At 30.7% G+C, this 20,585-nt stretch overlaps 1 protein-coding gene across 1 annotated transcript in view; it reads left to right on the plus strand.

Moving 5' to 3' along the window:
- The window catches only part of LOC145835247 (pyruvate carboxylase, mitochondrial-like), a 45,428-nt gene that overhangs the window by 22,113 nt on the left and 2,730 nt on the right, over positions 1–20,585 (plus strand). Inside the window, exons 15-26 of the mRNA XM_082942812.1 lie at positions 8,948–9,172; positions 9,611–9,767; positions 10,614–10,696; positions 11,571–11,731; positions 12,033–12,144; positions 12,772–12,909; positions 13,253–13,411; positions 17,098–17,183; positions 17,716–17,895; positions 18,352–18,498; positions 19,131–19,248; positions 20,146–20,273. Coding sequence (XP_082798938.1) covers positions 8,948–9,172; positions 9,611–9,767; positions 10,614–10,696; positions 11,571–11,731; positions 12,033–12,144; positions 12,772–12,909; positions 13,253–13,411; positions 17,098–17,183; positions 17,716–17,895; positions 18,352–18,498; positions 19,131–19,248; positions 20,146–20,273 — 1,694 coding nt within the window. The remainder of the gene's footprint in view (positions 1–8,947; positions 9,173–9,610; positions 9,768–10,613; positions 10,697–11,570; positions 11,732–12,032; positions 12,145–12,771; positions 12,910–13,252; positions 13,412–17,097; positions 17,184–17,715; positions 17,896–18,351; positions 18,499–19,130; positions 19,249–20,145; positions 20,274–20,585) is intronic.

Here is a 20,585-nt window from a genome sequence, read left to right on the forward strand (position 1 = left end):
TTCCTTTCTACAAGCTTTTGAAACACATTCTCTGACGGTTTGGATTATTACGATCACTAATAACAAGGTTATACCAATTGTGTACACTTTAGTCAGAAAATCTAGAACGTTCTCAGTTTTTCCCCAAATTCCGGAACTAATTGATTTGAAAATATCTGTAATAAACGATAAATCGAACTTCCGACCTTCAACTAAATAAGGTTCTATATCAATGCCATTGGCCTCATATGTCTTTTTTGTGAGGTAAATTAGGTTGTTTAACTGCTGCTTTGTATTTTCTTCTTCGGAATTCGCTATACGTTCGAAGTCGTCCGCCATTTCTGCTTCGTCTAAGCTGAACAATTTTTCGTTCAAGTTTAGGTCTTTGATGGTTATGCGATGAATTGAAGGTTGTTCATCTACTAAAGTTTCATTTTCGAAAAACAGGACATTTTCTCCGAATTCATAAGATTTTTTGTTTGTAGTAAATACAGTATTAGTAATACGTTTTGATAAGAATCGGCCTTGGCGTAAACTAGCGGTAATTGTTTCCAAGCCAACATAAACCTTAAATAAGGGTCGATCAGAAATACGACCCTTATGTTTCAAGGTAGGCTGCAAGTATGCTTCCACCATAGTGCACTTCAACTTTTTAAGGATTCCAGCTGAATACACAGCGTTTACGTTGTCATTCAGTAGGAAACTCAGAGTTTTGGAAGGATTTAGTTGTTGAGACCCCATTAGGGAAATCAAGCTGGCGCGTGCGTTTTCACATAATGCGTTTTCGAAAACACGTTGGAGTAATTGAATATTTAAGAGATTTTCATTCGCTACAGTCGTTATTGCAGCGTAGATTTGTTTAAACTTTGCAGAAGTGTTCATGAGCCCTGAAGCTTTTGTTAAAGAAACATTCGCATTTTCTTTAACCTTCAACACATGCCCACTCAGGGTACAAAGGAATTTCTCCCCCTCTTTTTTTGAAATGCACTTCGTAGCTTTCTCCTCACATTTAGCCAGAACAGTGCTTATTAAATTCGTCCCTTTTACTTGATAAATAACTCCATTTGCAGTCGTATGCAAAATAAGGCTAGCGTTTGATTTCTTAGGAATATTGTGACAAGTTTTCACTTTCTCCTCCTCATAAAAGATAGACCAATTATCAGATGAGCATATATTTTCTTTGGAATCGCACTGAAGGTTACCCAAGGTAACATGAGAAAATTTATTTGTGAATAAATCTTTTTTGATCGAGAGATATGCTAAAACAAAATTCTCATTTTTGATTGTGTTAGTATACCACCAATTAAACACTGGTTTAAGGATATTCCTAGTAGAAAGTTTGTGTACATCCTCCGGAAATAAAATTCCTTGTTGTGTATATCTATTTCTATGGGCTCTTTTGCACGAGTCAGTATCCACTGGCTTATAGATAACATTCGACAGTATGCAACTTTCAGCAAAAAAGAAAGACAACTTGCATTTGTGAACTTCAATCTTAATTCGACATGCTGTAGCTTTGATATCTATCGTGTTGTCCATTGGCTTATACACATCAATTGGGAATATAGTCCTTGTTGAGTTTTCTGATTTGCACGGGCCTGGGTCTCTCAGCATATACGATTTCACTGGAACGTTTTCGCACAATGGCAAAACATGTTTGCGGATAACTTCGTCCGCTTCAACGAAATTTAAAGCGAATAGAGCAGTTAATACTGTCAGCATTTTTAGGTGAATGCGTTGCTTCTAAACGATTCTAATTATATACCGAAACGATAAAACAAAAAGAAAAAAAAATTGCCATAAACTCATTAATATTTATTTTGTCTTATGACAAAAGGAGTTTGCTTTAAACTAGACTAAACATTAAATTTTAAAGTTAGTTAATTCTTATTACTGCAGGTGTTTCCGCTGTTTCATTTAATAAAAAAACGTAAATTGGATAGCAGTTTAAGTTTTAAAAGTCGTTATTGTTTTACAACACATGTGAACTTCATAAAAGAAGTTTATAACTAAAGAATTGTAAAAAAACATTTATTTATAATGTGTCGTAAAATAAATTTTGACTAAAATTTAACATGCACTCAAAAAAAAAACTTATCAAAGTGTAACAGAAAAAGAGAAAAATAAGCTGTTGTCATGTGCACGTGGCGAAAGCAATTACTTAAGGGAGTAATAAGTGCTTTATTTTTATCCGTAATAAAACGTCAAGTATAAACTTGAACTTGAATTTGAATACGTGAATAGAGTTTGATAACTGTATTATTATAAGGGAAAAATTTAAATAATAATAAAAAATGAAATTTAATTGAAACCTGTCACAACAAAACTCTGTTTAAGACATTAACTTTGTTTCAATAAGCGTCATTATTTAAAATATTTCAATAAATGTATTCATAAGTTGCTACATAACAACAGTATTTATAGAAAAATTTAGAAAGAAAAAAGTATTTCACAACCAAAAAAGTTATTGAACCCGTGTTCACTGATAAGTAATTCTGTTAAAGTTTAAAATTTGTGTTTCCCAAAAAATTAAAGTTTATAATTAAAATTACTTTTATTTGCAATTTTAGCCTAGACATTAGTTTCGTCATCGGACGAACTTTCTGCATAATTAATTTTGTTTTTGCGTTCCCTTAAGTTATATGCCATGCTTTTACCTACTTTTTCGCCTTTTTCGTTAAGGTTTTCCCTGGGAATATAAGCTTTAATGTTTCTTATGCTTACTTTCAAAAGTTTTGAATTTTTATCAATAATCGCCGAGTGTTCGCTAAACGAATGCACGGGGTAAGGTCCTTGGTACAAAGAACTGAGCTTTTTTCTACTTTTCCGTTTTAACCAAACCTGTTCGCTGTTAAACAGTCCCGGTTCATAATAAACGGATTTCTGTTTGTAATTATTTTGTACTTTCTTAACCTTTGACATTGTATGTAGAAAAATTCTAGATTCAAAAACATCATTTTCCGATGCGATATCGCTTACTTCGTTTAACATCACACGACCACTGACATTCACACACGTTCCCAACGCATATTGTGATGGTGTAAAAGGTGAACCTTCCATGAAAGAGTTGTTTATGCTTATAGTAATCAATGGCAAATGTAGGGGCCAGTTTGTTTTGTCAGGAAGTGCTCGAAGTGCTACATTTATTGGATTATGTACCCTCTCGATGAATCCATTAGTTTGAGGACTGTAAGGAGGTGAAAATCTATGATCAATACCAAGTTCCTCGAAAGTGCGAGTTAGAATCGAGTTTGAAAATTCACGTCCATTATCAGTCATTATGACTTGTGGAATGCCATAGTGACCACACCAGTTTTGTATAAAAGCTTCTCTGACTGTTTCTGCTTTCTTATCCACAATCGGAACAGTGGCTAGAAAGCCAGTTGATCTGTCTCTCATTGTAAGAATATAGTTATAATTTTCCGATTCCTTTTCAATTGGACCTACGAGGTCTAGGTGTACGAATTGAAAACGCTCGATATTGGCGGGGTATAGCCCAATTTTTGGGCGGTTATGCCTAGTTGTTCTCGTGGCTTGACAGGTATAGCATGACTGAACCCAGTACTCTACATCTTTTCTTAAAGTTGGCCACCAATAGTCTTTTGCGGTTGCTAACACTGATTTCTCTTTCCCTAGATGTAAATAACCATGTGCTATTTCGTAAGCAGATAATCTTAAAGCAAAAGGTAGGATGATTCTTTGCTGTTCATTTTCAACTATTACTGCCAGATTTTCTGGTTTTAAATATTTAACTGTTTTTTTATGCTCATATGCTGTATTTATCAAATCAGGCTCTTTACTTTGTAGCTTAGCTATTTCTTCCTTGTTTAAAGATTCTGAAGTAATAACTTCTTCTTCGCTTTCAGATGACTGATAGTCAGACAAACTATCTTCGGTATCTTCTTCAGATGTATAAATGTAATCCGAATCATCATGTGACGCTTTTACGTACATAGCTGTTACTAAAGGTGGTCGACTTAATGTATCGGCTACTTTATTTTCATCTCCTGTAATATGCATAACTGTTGGATTAAATTCTTTTATTGCGGCAATGTAGCGCTGTTCTATTGGAGATTGGTTCCCAATAGGATTATTAATAGCTTTTGCCACGGACAGACTGTCAGTCTTAACAAACAGTTGTCGTCCTATAATACGACTTTGAAAATGTTTTAAACTTAAGTATAATGCACGCAATTCTTTAAAAAATGTCGATTTGACAGCTTTCAAGGCTGGCAGTTTTTTAGAAAAAAATGCGAGGGGACGTTTTTCACCATTCTTACCCTCTTGTTCCAGCACTGCTCCGACATGACTGTCGGATGCATCTGAATAAACAATTAATGGTTTTTCATGGTCTTCAAAAGCGAGAGTCGCTGCTTTTGATAAGGTAGCCAACGTGTCGTTGTAGGATTTAATTTGAGTTTCGTTTAGATGTAAAGGTCTCCTATTTGTAGATTTAGGGCCCCCTGATATTTCGTTAAGTGGAGCAGTTGTTTCGGCTAGCTTTGGGATGTGCCTATGGTAATAGTTACATAACCCAAGAAATCGTTTTAGCTCTTTGCGGTTCGTAGGTTTGGGAAGTTCCCTAATTGCTTTTATTTTGGTTTGTAAAACATCAACCCCGTCAATCCCTACCGAGTGACCAAGGAAGTCAAGTCTATGTTGAGCAAAAACGCATTTCTTCATATTAAGGTATAACCCATTTTTGTGTAAAGTTTGAAAAATTTTTCTGAGGTGATTTAAATGGTCCATTTTGGATTTACTAAAAATTAGAATATCATCTAGATAAACAAACGTAAATTCATAACAACCCGCTAATATGCTTTGCATCATGGACTGAAACGCCATAGGGGCATTTTTCAGCCCGAATGACGTGCGTTTGGGTATGAATACCCCGTGGTGAGCAATGATTGCGGCATATTTTTGAGAGCTGGGTTTTATAGGTAATGAGTAGTAAGCTTCTTTAAGGTCTAGACAAGAAAAATACTGTGTTCCTTCAGGTATAATTTCTGCAAGTTCATCAATCCTAGGCAAGGGGTAAGACATTGGGCGTGTGTGTGCATTAAGAACTGTATAATCTATACATACCCTAATACTATTGTCTTTTTTTGGAACAATAGTAATGGGTGAAGCACACATGTCTGACGTACCACGTGACATTGCTCCCCTATTTATAAGATCATCGAACGTTTGTTCAACCATTTTGCGTCTTATACCATTACATCTACGCGCTTTAACTAATTTAGGATTAAAATTTTCAACTATGATTTCTAAAGAATGCCCGTGTTTTACCGGTCGAGTATAATCAGGTGTTTCTGTAAGCTCTGGAAATTCATTAAGTAGATCCCTACATTTATTTTGAAAGTCTGAAGTAATTTCACTATTAACTATTTCTAGATTGTGCGAAGAAACTACTACCGATTTTGGCAATTCGTCAGCTGTATATAATTTGACTACACGTTTGGTTTTGTATTGATACAACCTCAGTTCTTCTAAAGAAATAGAGAGTTTATGAGTTTTTAAGAAATCTAACCCAATTATTCCATAATCCCTATATTCTTGTGTGACCCAAAAATTATGTTTAACAGCTTTTAAATTACCAAACTCTAATATAACATCAACACTCCCTATAGGATGTATAGGAGTGTTACCTATTCCTTTAATCGTTTTACTTTGTGGTTTAAAATAGTGATTAATGCCATTTGTAAGATTTTTGGGAAGGATGGAAATCTCACATCCGGTATCCACCAAAAATAAAACATTAGAATTATTATCTATGGTGAATAGTAAGTTTTGTGGTAGTTTATAAAAATTAACAGGTGAAGCCTTTTTAATTTTGAAGTTCCAGATATTATTACATTTTGAACTATTAGTATTAAGGTTATTGTTAGTTATTAGTTTAGTATTTGAGAGTGAATTTTTTGGACTATTTAGAGTTAATTCAGGTTTGTTATTGGAATTTTTAAAATAATTTAATTTAGGATTTCGCATATCGTTGGTTTTATTATTTGTAAGTTGGTTATGGTTTGTACGATGGGATATATTAACTCTTTTAACAACGTTACTAAGATATCTATTAAGAGGCTTATTTCTGCACCCATCGTCTCTTCCTCTTATTGTCGGGACGACGGGGAATCGTTTCCCTGTTGTCGATTTTGATTGTTTGTATGAGCATAAGGACGTGAATATGAATTTGAATAATTGTAGTCTCTCCTTTCATTATCTCGGTATCTTTGAAAAGATTGGTTCGAGTTGTAGTTGTTTCTATTTTGTTGTTGATGACCAAGGTTGTTGTTTGTATTATTATTTCTAGGATAAGACTCTTGTTGAGGGTTAGAACGCATCCTTCTTTGATAATTATTTTTTTTGGTATAATGATCAGGTCTGTGATATCTATTGTAATTCACTTGATTCGACTGTAATGCGCTTTCCTTATGAGCGTTCCATATAGCTTGACTTTTACGTCTAAAGACGTCCAGTTCCGCATCGTAATACTCTTTAATTTTACTTTTTATTGAGGATGGCATTAAATACGCTAGAAAAAACTTTATTCTGTCTTCTTCCGGGCACTTCGCCCATTTCGTGGCGGTGGAAAAGATTTGATTAAAAGTTGTTTTAGTTTCCCAGATAGGAATTTTATCTAAAATTTCAGTTAATTCGTTGTCGCGGTTTAAACAAAAGTTTTTTAGTGAACTATAATTTCTTTTATTTCTTTCAGACATCTTATAGTAATCAGAAATGTCGACCCTTGGCCAAAACCCTATTAAATAATTGTATTTTTCTAAATCGTTTACAATACCTTCACCATGTAGTTCTTCTTCAAAGTAGTTAATAGTATCTCGAGGATTTTTTACAACGTCTAATCTCTTAAACTTTTTACTTAATCTTTGTGCTCTGAATGTATCGTTAAAATTATTATTTATATAACTTTGATTTTCGTAATTTTCAAAAAAAGGGTCGCGTTTTAGTGGAATTTCGCGCTCGTAAGGCTCTGGTATTTGTTCTACCTTATTATAGCCTAATCTAATATCTAACTTACTAATTTCGTTTCGCAATTTAACTAGTTCTTCCTGCTCTTCTAATTTTTGGACCGCTGCTAGCTTTTGGTTGTACATTTCTCGTGCTAGCGTAAGATCGTCTAGGCCGCGGTTTTGAGAAGCTAAATTAATATTTCCCTGACTTTCTTGGGGGTTAATTGACGGAAAAGAATTTTCCCCCTCGCGTATAACGTTATCTAAATCGGGAGCATTTGGATTAAAGGTAGACTTTGCGCGATTTTCTTCTGTTATTTTTTTTGTAACCGTATGTTTCGAAGATTCCGGGTTATTATTGGACGCTGTGTGGTCTCCACTGTGAGCTGCTGTATCTGCCCTGGTATCCATTTTCCAATCGTAGTGAATTACCGAACTCTTAGTCCCTTATGCGTCGATAGCAACTATTGATTTAATATCTTGAGTGAATAGATTCTCTACGACGTTACTTCCCACAGTTTAACAATGTTTAGTGACCGATGGTTTTTAGAACTCACTCTTTTAAGAAAACGCGCTGATTTTATATTCATTCAAAGGAAGTTTTTCTCCTTATATAAAAAAATGTTTGTTTTTTTATAAAAATATGTTTGTTTTTTTAATACTGGAAGCACGTCACAAAGTCTGCGTAAAACAGTTTACAACCTCCACTTTAAAATACGAAAATGAGATGTTAATATCATTACAACTGCTTTTTTTAACCTTCAATTTCGTTCTACTTATGTCGTTGATATGTATTGATTATTTAAGCATACAATTATGGAATGTTATTGTTTGCTATTGTTTATCAAACTGTATACAAAAACATACAACTTTTTACCTTCTGAGTTAGATCAAAAAATATCCATCAAATCTAGCTTTTAATTTTCTTTTTAAAGGTGTTTGGCTTTTGGCTTAAACTTTTTTACACTAACTTTTTTTTTAATTGCTTTCAAACTAAATTTTGCAAAAGCTTATTAGCAGCATTCAACTGCTTATGAGAACTTACATAAGCTTTTCGTTGAAGAGGGTATAGTAAATGTTTGCTTTCATATTTTTCGTGGCTTCGAAAACAAACAAAACTTTGATTAAATATTAAAACAAGTCCGAATATTTTTGCCAAGACAAAATAAACTTCGTGCGAAGGTCATAATATTTTGTTGTTGATAATAAATTATTTTTACAAGAGATAATCATTACAATTTGTTTTAATACCCAATATAATAACTGCAAAGTATTTAGCTGTAAAATCCGGTTTTGTCATAAGTTGTTTCTTATGTTTTTATATTTTATTGCTATTTTAATTATTCTATGGTTTTGATTAAAAATTGTTTGATATTGAACTGTTTTTAATTGATTAAAAAGCGGGAGTTTATTTGACATTATAGAAAATTATTTTTTTACTTGTTTCTACATCTTAAAGCAGTTTAAACTAAAGTTTTTATTTTATACTTCATTTTTAATTACATTTAATATTTCAATCAAAAAAAAAATTGTTGCTCTACAAAAATTATAAGAAGATAGATTTGTTTGACTTTACATTATTATTTAAACGAAAGTTTTATTGGTTTTTAAAGCACAATTTTTTTATTTGATATAAATATCAAAATATAGTCTAAGTATAAAATTATCAAAAAAATTTTTATTATACCGTCAGTTAACAATATTTTTAAATACAAAAATAATTTTAAACCATTTTCATTTACAGCCGCAAGAAAGTAACGCTTTAATTATTTTTAAAAGCTCGAACAAAATAAACTTTTCAAACTACCACACACCTAAACAAAACACTTGATGATTGAAATGCAAATGGTTAATAATCTAATTATAATTACATAACTAATTTGAAAAAAACATAAAAAAAACTAAATTTGCAATGGTTTTCTGCGTAACACCACACACAAAACTCTTTGAAACTTAAAAAGTAAAGTTATAAATTAAAAAACAATTAATCAACTTTACAGCGGCAACACCACCTAGCGGATGGAGGGACGTGTTAATTAACGAGGGAGCTGACGCGTTCTGCAAGAAGATCAGGGATCACCAGGGACTACTTCTGACGGACACGACGTTAAGAGACGCCCACCAGTCGCTACTAGCAACCAGGGTCAGGACTTACGACCTGCTGAAAGTTTCCCCGCACCTGGCGAGCAGCATGAACGGACTGTTCTCGCTGGAGAATTGGGGAGGTTTCATGTGAAAGTTGTTTTTCCGAACCTAAATGTTTTGTAAAGTTAATTTTTGTCGGAAGTTGAACGAGTTTACGTGGCAATTTTAATAGTAAATAGATAAAATTGACATTCTGTCACGCAAACTAAGGAGCTTTGAGAGTTTGATAAAAAATATAGAAGTCGTAGATGAGTTTGACTATAAAATTGATTTACAACATTAATTTTTCATTAAGAACATTTTTAAAACAAATCAAACTGTCAAATAAATAATTCTTCATTAAACTTACGTGGAAAATTATATAAATATTGAAATAAAATATTTAAAAAGTATTTTATGTTAAAAGAGCGACATTCGACCTGCTGATAATGATTGAAGAAAAAAAGCTTTTTCATGTGTCTTAGATTATTTGAAGCATCAAGCAACATGTTTTATCATTTTAATCATTTCTCTCAAAGGAGCAACGTTCGACGTCTCGATGAGGTTCTTGCACGAGTGCCCGTGGGAGCGGCTACGTCAGATGAGGGAGAAAATCCCCAACATCCCCTTCCAAATGCTGCTCAGGGGCGCCAACGCGGTCGGATACACGTCATACCCCGACAACGTCGTCAGAAAGTCAGTTTCGTACAAGGGGGTTTTCCCTAATTTTTCTTAGCATTTTGTTTTTGCAGATTTTAATTTAATTGTTTTTTTTTTCACAGAATCACTGAGTTTTACAGTTTTACATTTTCTCTATTAAATCCTATTTTTAAAATAAACAATTTATCAACAAAAAACATATATTAATTAACAATAAAAACAGATTATACAGTATTCTTCTTTTATTATACCGATATGTGTTTCTGTGTGTCAACGTATTTATGGAAGCATTTTTTTTATATGTTTGAAATTAAAAAATGATTAAGTTTGTAGTGTTTAAGTTTTCAAAGCTGTGTATCATAATGACAAACTTATTTTACTATGAGTTAGTAGACAGTAGTGTGTTTTGAAATTAGTGATAAACGATAAACTAAATAGTCACCTGTTAAATATTTTGATGTTTATTTCCTAACACAAGTATAAATAAACTAGCTTTAAAAAGTTGTTATAAATACTTATGCTACCAAAACAGTCCAACCAACTTATTCATCAAATTGTACGAGGTTTAAGTTTGTTTTTTTTTTGCAAGTACAAAAAAGAGTTAAGTTTTCAAACACAAGTCGTTATGTTATACAGTAAGTATGTAAATAATAAATTTTAGAACAATTTTATGTTATCAATTTATTTTGTAGATTAAACAAGATTGATAAGGTTACAATTCCAATTACCACTATATATTTTTAATAAATTTAAATTATAATTATAAATAATAGTTTATTAAAATTAGAAACTAGTTTTTGAACTATTTTTAAAGACTGAAAAGTGTACTCCCAACAGGTTGTTTTTTTTGCGAAACTAAAAAACTATTAATTTTTCATTCAGATTTTGTCGACTTGCAGTTATAAATGGAATGGATATTTTCAGAGTTTTCGACTCAATGAACTACCTGCCTAACATGCAAATCGGTAAGTTTGTATTAAGTTAACATTAAAATATTTCTCTAACTTTATAATTAGATTTAACTTGAAATTGTTAGAGTCATTAAAAACTAGATACTTACAAGTAAACAAGTATAATTTGGTTTTAAAGGTTATAAAATTGAAATTTTACAACTGAGTTGGATTGTGTTTAGGTAAAAAATCAATAAACTAAAAATAATAAGCTTTCAACACTTTTACATGCACGTTTTTCCTATTAAATATTTATTGTAGTGCAAGTATAAACACAAGTTCTCATTTTGCATTCTCTTGAAAGTGAAAACATTGTTAAAATTTTTTGTTCAAAGAAAAATATTCTCATGTTAAGCATGTCATAAAGTTTTGAGTGCAATTAAAACAGGTGTTTTTGAAAACAACTCTAAGATATTCTCGAACAAAAACTTTATGAGCTTCTTCAGAAAATTTCAAACAGCACGATGTGGATCGGTGTGGTTAAAAACAAATTATGATTTGATTTCATTATTTTTTTTGATACCATTTATTTAGTTATTTTAATCATAAGAGAGAGTGAAAATTGAAAATCTCCCTGCAATTTTATCAAAATGATGGTCTTTTCAGTCATACAAGTATCAATTACAAATCTTTCAAATACAGGGTGCAGTTTTAATGCTCACACTTTATTTTTTCAAAGTGTTTTCTAATAAACATCAAAGTTCTCAAGTTCTAAATCACAGGATGCGCTAGGTGGGCTCTTTAGTCTGTTAGATACCACAACTTGAAAATTTCAAACCGGAATTCAAACATAAAAATTCAGTGTGCGACTTAAAATTTGTTCAAAAAATAAAAAGTTCACGACATAAACAATCAAACTTGAAAATTGAACATTTTATTTCAACACCAGGGTGTGAATCGGTGCGTGAAGCGGGGGGCGTCGTCCAATCATCGTTGTGCTACACGGGCGACGTGTCCAATCCGAAGCTGAGTACCAAGTACGACCTGCAGTACTACTTGGAGTTGGCCGACGAACTGGTCAAGATGGGCACCCACATGCTCTGCATTAAGGTTTGAAATATTGAAAAAAAATTAATTGCATGGTTTTTTTAAGAAAACAGTTCAGATGCTACTTGCAATGCAATGTTAATGTGGGAAACTGGAATTTTTAATGCAATATTTTATGTTGTTTTATGGCCAAATTGTGTAGTGGTATTTTTTTTAAATATTTATATTCACATGCTGAGCAGCAAAGTTAGTCTTGTTTAAAAATATGCAAATATTTTTACTTTCAAGTATTTTAGAAGATTTCATTTAGTTAACATTGAAATTTGGTTAATTAAACGTATTTTAATGTCATTTTATGTTTTAGGATATGGCGGGATTACTGAAACCGCAAGCAGCACAGATATTAGTTGGAGAACTTCGCAGTAAATTTCCACACATTCCAATACACGTGCACACACACGACACTAGTGGCGCTGGTAAGCTGTAAAAAAAATTGAATTAAATTAGAATAAAAACCAATTAATTATATCTATAAATAAAATAAATATTCCAATACACGTACACACACACGACACTAGTGGCGCTGGTAAGCTGCAAAATAAGGAAAAAATATATATTTACATAAGTGTTGCAATTCACCTGCAGGTTTGTAATATTGATTAAAAAATTGTTGTTTGAAGAATTCTGACAATGAAAGCGCTTCTATCGTTTGATTTCCGAAATGAAAAGATGAAAAAATTGTATTTGAAAACGAAGCGCATTTATTTGATGAAGTTTTCTGAATTTTCTCGCCACTTTATTAGATGTTTGTTGGATTTGTCAAAACCAACATTTTGACAAAGTTGTGATAAAATTTTAAAAACATTTTTGTCCAATAAATGCGCTTCTTTGTCAGATTTTCAAAATATCAGGAAAATTGAAAACATCCATTGCCATAAAGCTTCAAATAACAAACAACAAAAATGTTTGAATTAATATTGATTAATAAAAACTGCGCACAAGAGTGTCATTTTTGTACACAAGACAAAAACTTTATCAATTATTAAATTAAAATTTTTAAAATGCAAAAAAAAAAGAGTTAATAGTTAATAAATCGAACACAGGAGTGGCATCGATGCTGGAAGCTGCGAAGTACGGAGCAGACATTGTTGACGTGGCGGTCGACAGCATGTCCGGTATGACGTCACAACCGTCAATGGGAGCCATCGTGACGTCATGCGAGAGAACTAACATGGATACCGGTGAGATTTATTTAAGTATATTTTGTACTGATATTGAAAATTCAGTTTCTAATTCCGCAATCAGCCGGGTAGCTAAATTACTCGGATTGGAGTCCGTTTTAATTCCAACTAAAAAGTATTATATATCTTTTTTAAATTTACTAGGATTTCTCTGTAAACAATCTACTCTTTATTTAGTATAACATGATTTTAAAAATTATCATAACTTTAAATACCTATTGTTTCTATGAGTTATCAGTTATAATTTGTATGTTTCAGAACTGACCACCTGAAAATTTACGTTAATTTCACTGTATGGCTCAGTTCAACAGGAATTAATTTTTTTATTAAATTGGATCAACAGGCATACCGCTGTCTTCGGTGACGCAGTACAGTGATTACTGGGAGCAAGTGCGCCAATTGTACGCACCTTTCGAGTGTACAGTCACCATGAAGAGCGGGGACTCGTCCGTGTACGAGCATCAGATACCCGGCGGGCAGTACACTAACCTGCATTTTCAAGGTAAAATTATAAAAATGAAGGTTTAGTACACTAACCTGCATTTTCAAGGTAAAATTATAAAAATAAAGGTTTAGTACACTAACCTGCATTTTCAAGGTAAAATTATAAAAATAAAGGTTTAGTACACTAACCTCCATTTTCAAGGTAAAATTATAAAAATAAAGGTTTAGTACACTAACCTCCATTTTCAAGGTAAAATTATAAAAATAAAGGTTTAGTACACTAACCTGCATTTTCAAGGTGAAATTATAAAAATAAAGGTTTAGTACACTAACCTCCATTTTCAAGGTAAAATTAAAAAGATAAAGGTTTAGTACACTAACCTCCATTTTCAAGGTGAAATTATAAAAATAAAGGTTTAGTACACTAACCTGCATTTTCAAGGTAAAATTATAAATATAAAGGTTTAGTACACTAACCTGCATTTTCAAGGTAAAATTATGAAAATAAAGGTTTAGTACACTAACCTCCATTTTCAAGGTAAAATTATAAAAATAAAGGTTTAGTACACTAACCTGCATTTTCAAGGTAAAATTATAAAAATAAAGGTTTAGTACACTAACCTTCATTTTCAAGGTAAAATTGTAAAAATAAAGATTTAGTACACTAACCTGCATTTTCAAGGTAAAATTGTAAAAATAAAGGTTTAGTACACTAACCTATATTTTCAAGGTAAAATTATAAAAATAAAGGTTTAGTACACTAACCTGCATTTTCAAGGTAAAATCATAAAAATAAAGGTTTAGTACACTAACCTGCATTTTCAAGGTAAAATTGTAAAAATAAAGGTTTAGTACACTAACCTGCATTTCCAAGGTAAAATTATAAAAATAAAGGTTTAGTACACTAACCTGCATTTTCAAGGTAAAATCATAAAAATAAAGGTTTAGTACACTAACCTCCATTTTCAAGGTAAAATTATAAAAATAAAGGTTTAGTACACTAACCTGCATTTTCAAGGTAAAATCATAAAAATAAAGGTTTAGTACACTAACCTGCATTTTCAAGGTAAAGTTATTAAAATAAAGATTTAGTACACTAACCTGCATTTTCAAGGTAATGTTATAAAAATAAAGGTTTAGTACACTAACCTCCATTTTCAAGATAAAATTATAAAAATAAAGGTTTAGTACACTAACCTCCATTTTCAAGGTAAAATTATAAAAATAAAGGTTTAGTACACTAACCTCCATTTCCAAGGTAAAATTATAAAAATAAAGGTTTAGTACACTAACCTCCATTTTCAAGGTAAAATTATAAAAATAAAGATTTAGTACACTAACCTGCATTTTCAAGGTAATGTTATAAAAATAAAGGTTTAGTACACTAACCTCCATTTTCAAGATAAAATTAAAAAGATAAAGGTTTAGTACACTAACCTGCATTTTCAAGGTAATGTTATAAAAATAAAGGTTTAGTACACTAACCTCCATTTTCAAGGTAAAATTATAAAAATAAAGGTTTAGTACACTATCCTCCATTTTCAAGGTAAAATAATAAAAATAAAGATTTAGTACACTAACCTGCATTTTCAAGGTAAAATTATTAAAATAAAGATTTAGTACACTAACCTGCATTTTCAAGGTAAAATTATTAAAATAAAGATTTAGTACACTAACCTCCATTTTCAAGGTAAAATTATAAAAATAAGGTTTAGTACACTAACCTCCATTTTCAAGATAAAATTAAAAAGATAAAGGTTTAGTACACTAACCTGCATTTTCAAGGTAATGTTATAAAAATAAAGGTTTAGTACACTAACCTCCATTTTCAAGGTAAAATTATAAAAATAAAGGTTTAGTACACTATCCTCCATTTTCAAGGTAAAATTATAAAAATAAAGATTTAGTACACTAACCTGCATTTTCAAGGTAAAATTATAAAAATAAAGGTTTAGTTCACTTACCTCCATTTTCAAGGTAAAATTATAAAAATAAAGATTTAGTACACTAACCTCCATTTTCAAGGTAAAATTATAAAAATAAAGGTTTAGTACACTAACCTGCATTTTCAAGGTAAAATTATAAAAATAAAGGTTTAGTACACTAACCTTCATTTTCAAGGTGAAACTATAAAAATAAAAGTTTACTACACTAACCTCCGTTTTCAAGGTAAAATTATAAAAATAAAGGTTTAGTACACTAACCTCTATTTTCAAAATAAAATTACAAAAATAAAGGTTTAGTACACTAACCTCCATTTTCAAGGTAAAATTATAAAAATAAAGATTTAGTACACTAACCTCAATTTTTAAGGTAAAATTATAAAAATAAAGGTTTAGTACACTAACCTCCATTTTCAAGGTAAAATTATAAAATTAAAGGTTTAGTACACTAACCTGAATTTTCAAGGTAAAATTATAAAAATAAAGATTTAGTACACAAGCCTGCATTTTCAAGGTAAAATTATAAAAAGAAAGGTTTAGTACACTAACCTACATTTTCAAGGTAAAATTATAAAAATAAAGGTTTAGTACACTAACCTCCATTTTCAAGGTAAAACTATAAAAATAAAGGTTTAGTACTCAAGCCTGCATTTTCAAGGTAAAATTATAAAAATAAAGATTTAGTACACAAGCCTGCATTTTCAAGGTAAAATTATAAAAATAAAGGTTTAGTACACTAACCTCCATTTTCAAGATAAAATTAAAAAGATAAAGGTTTAGTACACTAACCTGCATTTTCAAGGTAATGTTATAAAAATAAAGGTTTAGTACACTTACCTCCATTTTCAAGGTAAAATTATAAAAATAAAGATTCAGTACACTAACCTCCAATTTTCAAGGTAAAATTATAAAAATAAAGATTTAGTACACTAACCTGCATTTTCAAGGTAAAATTATAAAAATAAAGATTTAGTACACGAACTGCATTTTCAAGGTAAAATTATAAAAATAAAGGTTTAGTACACCAACCTCAATTTTCAAGGTAAAATTATAAAAATAAAGGTTCAGTACACTAACCTCAATTTTCAAGGTAAAATTATAAAAATAAAGGTTTAGTACACTAACCTCCATTTTCAAGGTAAAATTATAAAAATAAAGGTTTAGTACACTAACCTACATTTTCAAGGTAAAATTATAAAAATAAAGGTTTAGTACACTAACCTCCATTTTCAAGGTAAAATTATAAAAATAAAGATTTAGTACACAAACCTGCATTTTCAAGGTAAAATTATAAAAATAAAGGTTTAGTACACAAACCTCCATTTTCAGGGTAATATTTAATTATAAAAATAAAGGTTTAGTACACAAACCTCCATTTTTAAGGTAAAATTATAAAAATAAAAATTCAGTACACTAACCTGCATTTTCAAGGTAAAGTTATAAAAATAAAGATTTAGTACACTGACCTGCATTTTCAAGGTAAAATTATAAAAATAAACATTTAGTACACTAATCTCTATTTTTAAAGTTTATTATAAAAATAAAGGTTTAGTACGCAAGCCTGCATTTTTAAGGATAAGTTTAATATCTTGGTAAACGTTTAGTTTTAAAACTTGTTTTGTTTAGTTTTTGAAAGTTAAAAATATTTCTTTATAAAAGATAAAAGTACAGCCATAAAGTTCACTTGCTCAAACAATCCGCCGAAAACTGACATATGTTTACTGTGCAAAGCTAATAGTAGTTTGGCAGTGAACTGTTGTTAAATTTTAAATTAGTTTTTTTTAACAAATCAATCAAACAGCGCATTCTATGGGACTGGGCAGCGAATTCGGAAAAGTAAAGAAAGCTTACGCTGAAGCCAACAAAATGTTTGGTGATCTTATCAAGGTATGAAAACTATATCGTTATTTGGTGTAGTATAAGTGTGAGCTTTTAAAATCTATTAGTTTTATTTTTTGCTTACAGTGTCTGTAGAAAAATATTTATGCTTAAAACATAGTTTACTATTTTATTGGGATTTATGAAGGCTATCGGCTATCAAAATGTCTAAAAACCGTTTGTTTTTTATTTCAATATGAATGAAACGAGACTGAGACTTAGACGGTTTTAAAAAATCAAGTAATTTCTTATTTACAATAAAAAAATATTCACACACGAAACAAGCCTTTTACCAACTTTGAATTTAAAAACGCCTCAATATTTATCTCAATAAAAAACTCAACCGGTTTTTAATACTACTTTTTATAGAAAAATAACTATTTTAGTTTTAATTTCGAAAGTAGTATATTTCACCACCGGGCACCGTCATCGTCAATTCAACTTTTTTTTGTTCAATAAATATGATTGAATTAGAACTCTGTGCTTCCTTCTTAGAAAAAATATTCTACATTATTACAAATTTACATTTCACCACCACCAGGTGACGCCATCGTCCAAGGTAGTGGGCGACATGGCGCAGTTCATGGTTCAGAACGACCTTTCTGCTGATGACGTCGTTGAGAAAGCAGGAGAATTGTCATTACCGCAGTCGGTGGTCGACATGATGCGGGGCTCCATCGGTCACCCACCAGGGGGATTCCCTAAAGAGTTGAAGGAGAAAGTGGGTTTGGAGTATTTCTGATTATTTGAAATTACTTGTAGTTTATTAATTTTAAGTTGTAACAACTATCTAGTTTTTTAAATAAGTTGAAAATAAGGTCAAAATATTAAGTCCTGAGCTTAGTTTTATACCTATTTTTTACTTTTAAGTTACTAATATTATTTAGTTTATATGTTGTTACTCAACTGATATTTCAGCTAATATCATACTTTTTAACATTTCAGCCGTTCTAAAGTTATGTTTTTTGTTATAAACTGAATAATTTAGTTTTTTATTAAGCGCTTTCCTCAATTTCCTGATACTTTGCACACCAATATTTTTCTCTTTTTCTCCTTTCTTTCTAGTCATACTGAAAGCATAACAACTATTTGATTTGCAAGTAGTGAGAGACAACTTCAATGAAAAAACCTTAAAATAAATTTATTCCTACCTGAAATAAGTTATAAATTTAAACAGATTGTGAAAGACAAGACGGAGTTCAAGGGTCGTCCCGGAGCAGACTTGGAGGAGATGGATCTTCACAAACTGAAGAAGGAATTGACCGAAGACTTTGTTGAAAAGATCACGGATGAGGACACGATGTCAGCCGCCCTATATCCCCAAGTTTGTAGTTGATTAGTTGTTATTATTTATTTGCTCAGTATAAATAATAAATCAGCTTGAAAGCCATTTTTAAAAAATTTTTCTATGTTATATAAGTAGCGCAGTAAAAATCATTCAATCTAATTGTGCCGCGACCTGTCTGTGAGTTTCTAATTAATTATCTTGATATATGTTATGTAAATTCAGTTAGTGTTTATTTCTTTCTGAATTTTATGTTAATCACAACAAATCTAAACAACTACCGTTCCAAGTAACCAGTTTTTCTGTTTAAAAATGAAATATAAATGTAACAGTTTTGAAATAAGCTAAAGCTGATAAATTTCTAAAAGAATAGTAGTTCATATACTCAATTTAAAATACCAAGAACTATCATCAAACTTTTTAATTTTAGTGTTATAAAGAGCAAGTGCAAAGCATTTTACTTTTTTTAGCCCATTAACTTATACAAAAAAAACTTAGTTACATGTTAGTTTAACCTTAGCAAAAACGCTAGCTAGTCAATACAAACCAACTTTTTCCTCTTAGCATTTCTTCAACATAAGCGTTTTATTTTTTTCCAAGGTAGCCAGAAATTTCTAAGCACAAACACGTTTATTAAAGTTACTGTAATTCATTCAATTTTTATTTCTCAGGTAGCCAGAGACTTTTTCACATTCAAGCACAAATACGGCCCTGTAGAGAAACTTGACACCCCAAGATTTCTGATGGGGCCCAGAATTGCTGATGAATTCAAAGTTGATCTCGAGCCTGGTTTGTTTATTGTTTGTATTTACAGGGCTGCCACTTTACCTGGAAACCTGGAAAAACCCGGAGTTTGACAATTTAGGCATAAAAACCTGGAATTTGAGAAATTTTGAAAAAAAACCTGGAAAAACCTGGAATTTATTACATTTTTAACATTATAAGTCATATAATTTCGATTTGACTCTAAAAATCTATCATATAGACAAAATAGTTTTGTCATCATTATATTTTCTTTTTAATAAAAACACATTTAAAACAGTTTTTTACCTTAAACTTACTTTAAACTAAAAATATACCCAAAAATGTGTACTTGTAAAAACCTGGAAAAACATTTGAAAAAACGAGTGGCAACCCTGTATTTATTATACTGTTCTAGTTAATAAAATTAAAAGCAACTGTTTTTTGTACGCAAGTAATTTATTTAACAAACTGACGTTTCGCTGCCCATAAAATACTAACAATTGTAGTTTGTTAAATAGCAAAACAATCGCCCGCTTTGAGAATCCACCCATTCAATTTAATTGTGCTTCGCTAATTTTAATCTGAAACCGTCGATAATTTAGACAATTGTAAAATAAAGAGTGTTATAACTTATTTTGTGAATTAGATACAACTTGTATGTTACTCTGACAATTTATTTGACGAAGACCCTTTGTTGCCCTTAAACCATGAGCAATCAAGTTGAAATAACAAGTTTATTTTACAAATATAATCGAAAATAGAACGTGTTGTTTCATTTTTAGCCAAAAGTTCTGTTTTTCACGACTTGAAGATTTTATAATTTTCCAACGGAACGGAATAGCACTTTTTTTTTAAGTTTTACATCTGTGTACTTTACTTCTATCACATGTGTCTTTTCACACAAAAAAAAGCTCTATAAAATCTTTCAAATTAAATATACAGGTAAGACGCTGCATATAAACGCGTTGGCTGTGGGTGATTTGAACGAGTCCACTGGAAACAAAGAAGTTTTCATGGAGCTCAACGGGCAACTTAGAACGATCAACATTAAAGACAAAGAAGCTGAAAAAGTAGTTGTTTTTTGCTAAAGAAAATATAAAAGTAGTTGTTTTTTTTTTACAAATTTTATAGTTGACCTAAGACAATGTTAATTCTTGTACACACAAGATTGAATTTAAAATTTTATCCAAAACAAAAGTCAGTAAAATATATGTCAATTTTTTATTCGAACCATGTAAATAACCTAGGTAGGATTTTGAAAATTACTTTTAAACACAAAAACACTTTAAAAAAATATAATGTTATTATTTAATACAGATTATGTAATACTAATTTTTTACTACCAAGTAGCAACTAGTTTATCACACTGTTCATTAATAATT

The sequence above is a fragment of the Thalia democratica genome, chromosome 4 (assembly GCF_965202585.1).
Source record: "Thalia democratica chromosome 4, ktThaDemo2.hap1.1, whole genome shotgun sequence".
Classification (NCBI taxonomy): Eukaryota; Metazoa; Chordata; class Thaliacea; order Salpida; family Salpidae; genus Thalia; species Thalia democratica.